The sequence below is a fragment of the Tupaia chinensis genome, unplaced genomic scaffold (genome assembly GCF_000334495.1).
Source record: "Tupaia chinensis unplaced genomic scaffold, TupChi_1.0 Scaffold144066_1, whole genome shotgun sequence".
In the NCBI taxonomy this organism is placed as follows: Eukaryota; Metazoa; Chordata; class Mammalia; order Scandentia; family Tupaiidae; genus Tupaia; species Tupaia belangeri.
The window spans coordinates 313,066-316,557 of NW_006203919.1; the positions used below are offsets into that span (position 1 = coordinate 313,066).

Below are 3,492 nucleotides of genomic sequence, written 5' to 3' on the forward strand. Positions count from 1 at the left end.
CAGGAAGATGCCCTTGGAGAGAAGCAAGGAGCCCGGGGAGGTGGGAGGGTGTGCAGGAGAGTGGTGCCAGGGTCAGCAGGGCAGTTGCAGAAGGAAGGAGGGGCCACCCGGGCCTGAGTGGGAAGGACAAGCTGGACAGGGGCCGCTGGGCCCAGTGAGGGCTGGCCAGCTGCTGCAGCCTTGCATGTGAGATGAGGAAAGTGGGTCCCAGATGTGGATGGCTTTGCCCGGGCTGGCTGGGGAGAAGCCAGAGGCTGTCGGGAGTGATGGAGCACAGCTCTGGACTGGCTGAGAGCTCAGTTCGGGGCACACGGAGGAGGGCTTTGAACTGGAGGCAACTCCTCACTCGGGTGGGGGAGTCTCCGGCAGGGCGTGCTGCTGTTCTCCACTGCTCAGTGCTAACAAGCACCTGCTGGGTGCTGGCAGTGCCTAGCTCTCTAGCAGCGAGTGGTAGACCTGTTGTCCTGGATGCCAAGGGGTGGAGGGATGCGGGCCGGGCATCAGGGCTCTCATCTCTTGGGGGACTCAACCCTCCTGAGCAAGCCTGGCTGTGCCTGTCCTCTCTGGGCCCAGGAGCACCAAGGTATCGTCAGGGAGATGGAGAAATTCTTCCTTCATCTTGCACACAGGCCGGCCTCTCCGCTGCCCAGCAAGCCCGTGAGGCAACAGCAGGGGCTGAGGCAAGCTCGCCACGGGTGGGGACAAGCAGCCCCTGGCAGGGCCTTTGCATCAGACTCCGCTGGGCATAAAGGAGGCTCCTATGGGCTAGAGGGAGGCAGACGCGGGGACCATGGAGACCCAGAAGGCTAGCCTCTCCCTGGGGCTGTGGTCACTGCTGCTGCTGGGCCTAGTGATGCCTCCAGCCAGTGGCCAGACCCTCAGCTACCGGGAGGCTGTGCTCCGTGCGGTGGACAACTACAACCAGCAGTCCTCCGAGGCCAACCTCTACCGCCTCCTGGACCTGGACCAGCCACCCACGGAGGTGAGCCGGGCTCTGCTCTTTGGGCCAGGCTGCACTGCATCCCACCTCTGCCAGGGGGTCCCCTTGAGCCGTGTCCCCCAGCAAGAGCTTCCTGCCCCAGAATCCCTGCTCTGGCGAAGGTGCTCGCCCCCTCCCTGTGCAGGTTCCAGTGACTTCCGGGAGCTCCGGGAACAAGAGTGGGGTATTGGCTCTGGGGAGTGACTTAAAGGCTCCCTGGAAGGCCCTGGTGGGAAGGGCTCTGCCCAGCCTCAGGGTTCAGGGTGCAGGTCTCATCCTCCAGGACCTCCAGGTGCCCCCACCCCCGTGCCAGCAGGGCGAGCTGCTCACTGGTGCATGTATGAGGTCTGCTCCTCTCACTGCCCCGTCTGGGGGGCTGGGCACCCAAACCGGGCCCAGTGCCAGCCCAGGTCTGCGGCCGCTGTGCAAAGCTGCTTTGTGAGGTGGCAGGGGTCAGATCAGAACAGGCAGGAACGGGCCCAAGCCCAGCCTTCCACTTCCTCCCATGGCTAGGATGAGGACCCAGACACCCCAAAGCCTGTGAGCTTCACGGTGAAGGAGACCGTGTGCGCCAAGACGACGCGGAGGCCCCCGGAGCAGTGCGACTTCAAGAAGAACGGGGTGAGGCTGGGCACAGTGACACCGGGCCCCCCGAGAACATTCCCAGCCACCGGGGTGACGGCTGGAGGTTATGGCAAAAGTTCCAGTCTGACCTTGAACTTCTTTCCAGTTGGAGAAGCAGTGCATGGGGATTGTCATCCTGGACCAGGCCGGGGGCAGCTCCGACATCAGCTGCACTGCGGTGAGTGGCAGCTCTGGGCTGCAGGGGCCGACGGGGTGGAGTGTGGACCATCCTAGGGGCCCTGGACCCCTGCCCAACAGGGCAGAGAAGGCCCCTCCTCCCTGGGCTCCTCCCTCCACTCCGGCCCCATCTCCAGGGCCAGCTGCGATCCCTCCATCCCTCCCTCGAACTGTGGTTCTCCGCGTGGTCCTCCCCTGGGTACTTGCTAGAAATGCGGATTTCCAGGCCCCACTCAGAGCTGCTAGAGCAGAGGCTGGGGTGGGGCAGGGATTTGCACTTTCACAAGCCCTCGGGTGGTTCTGACTCCTGCTCCAGTTGCAGAGCCCCTGGCAGAGAACGGGGCTGCAGAGGTGTTCCAAGCCCCCGGCAGTGAGAGCCTGGGGAGCGGCCGCCCCTGCTCCCCGCCTCGGTTTTCTCATCTTTCCCAGTAGGATGTAAGGATCCACAGGAGCTCCAAGGTTCCCAGCCAGAGGGTGCACCAGGTGCCCAGGGCTCTGGGCGGCCAGTGGGGAGGGGTCTCAGAACCACCCTGGCTGGGTATGGCCCTCACAAGGAGCTTGCTTCCCCCCGCTGCACAGATCGGGCGCGCCAAGAGCACCAAGCTGACTGGGCTCCTCCGAAGAGGTGGTGAGAAGCTTGCGGAGAAGTTTGAGAAAATTGGCCAGAAAATCAAGAATTTTTTTCGGAAGCTCTTACCAGAGACAGAGTCCTAGGGTCTGCCCAGCCATGGCTCAGACTTCTGGACTCTGAAAAATAAACTCTATGAAAGCAACTGCCTCAAGGCCTCAATCTCACTTGTCTCTTTGTCTCCGAGTGTGTGCGTGCGTGTGTGTGTGCGTGTGTGTGCATGTGCACGTGTGAGACTTGGAGTGGCTGGGCGTGGCTGTGCCACCCCGGAGGCACGGGGGAGGCAGCAGGGCCAGAGATCTTAGGTTCCCTCTGCAGGCCCTTTGCACACCTCACACCACCGCGCTCCTCAGCCCGACGCCCAGCAGAGGCTGAAGATGTGTCCTGTGTGCAGCGGCGCTGAGGAAGCTGGGAGTTGTTCCCGCTCACGGGGGTGGCATTCGTGGGAGGCACCAGGCATTCTGTCAGCACGCACAGGGACAGTCTGGTCTCCCCTCAGCTGGCTGACTGGGTCTGCCAACATGAAATCAAAATGCAGAGCAGGCTGGCTATTCCAGAGAAGCTGGATCCAGCAGGTGGCCATGGTTCGAATCCCCAGCCAGGTTGGCCTGAGCCATGCTCAACACGCATGGGAATGCCCAGGATCCCGTGGACTGGAAGAGAGGGACCATGGCATCCTCACCCTGTGGAGGGTGCTCGTGGTGTGCGTGTGGAGTGTCTGTGTGGTGTGTGTATGTGTGTATATGTGTGGAGTGTCTGTGTGGTATGTGTATGTGTGTATGTGTGTGGAGTGTCTATGTGATGTGTGTGTATGTGGTGTGTGTGGAGTGTCTGTGTGGTGTGTGTGTGTGGGGTGGAGTGTCTGTGTGTGTGTGTGTGTGTGTGGTATATGGTGTGTGTGTATGTGTGTATGTATGTACGTGTGTGTGGAGTGTCTGTGTGTGTGTGGTGTGTGTGTGTGGAGTGTTTGTGTGATGTGTATGTGTGTGGTGTGTGTGTGCATGTGTGTCTATATGTGTGGAGTGTCTGTGTGGTCTGTGTGTGTGTGGTGGGGTGTCTGTGTGTGGTATATGGTGTGTGTGAT

At 61.3% G+C, this 3,492-nt stretch overlaps 1 protein-coding gene across 1 annotated transcript; it reads left to right on the forward strand.

Moving 5' to 3' along the window:
* The first annotated feature begins 727 nt into the window (after positions 1 to 727).
* On the forward strand, positions 728 to 2,558 carry LOC102481956 (cathelin). The gene is made up of 4 exons (XM_006165889.3): positions 728 to 982; positions 1,493 to 1,600; positions 1,710 to 1,781; positions 2,360 to 2,558. Exons 1-4 carry the CDS (start codon positions 791 to 793, stop codon positions 2,492 to 2,494), a joined length of 507 nt encoding a protein of 168 aa, XP_006165951.1. The 5' UTR covers positions 728 to 790; the 3' UTR covers positions 2,495 to 2,558.
* The last annotated feature ends 934 nt before the right edge of the window (positions 2,559 to 3,492 follow it).

Bases quoted from the DNA above. Each gene is read 5' to 3' on its own strand.
- LOC102481956 (XM_006165889.3), top strand. From the start codon at position 791: ATGGAGACCCAGAAGGCTAGCCTCTCCCTGGGGCTGTGGTCACTGCTG. The intron at 983-1,492 runs GTGAGCCGGGCT...TCCCATGGCTAG, and splicing joins TGGACCAGCCACCCACGGAG to GATGAGGACCCAGACACCCC. The intron at 1,601-1,709 runs GTGAGGCTGGGC...ACTTCTTTCCAG, and splicing joins GCGACTTCAAGAAGAACGGG to TTGGAGAAGCAGTGCATGGG.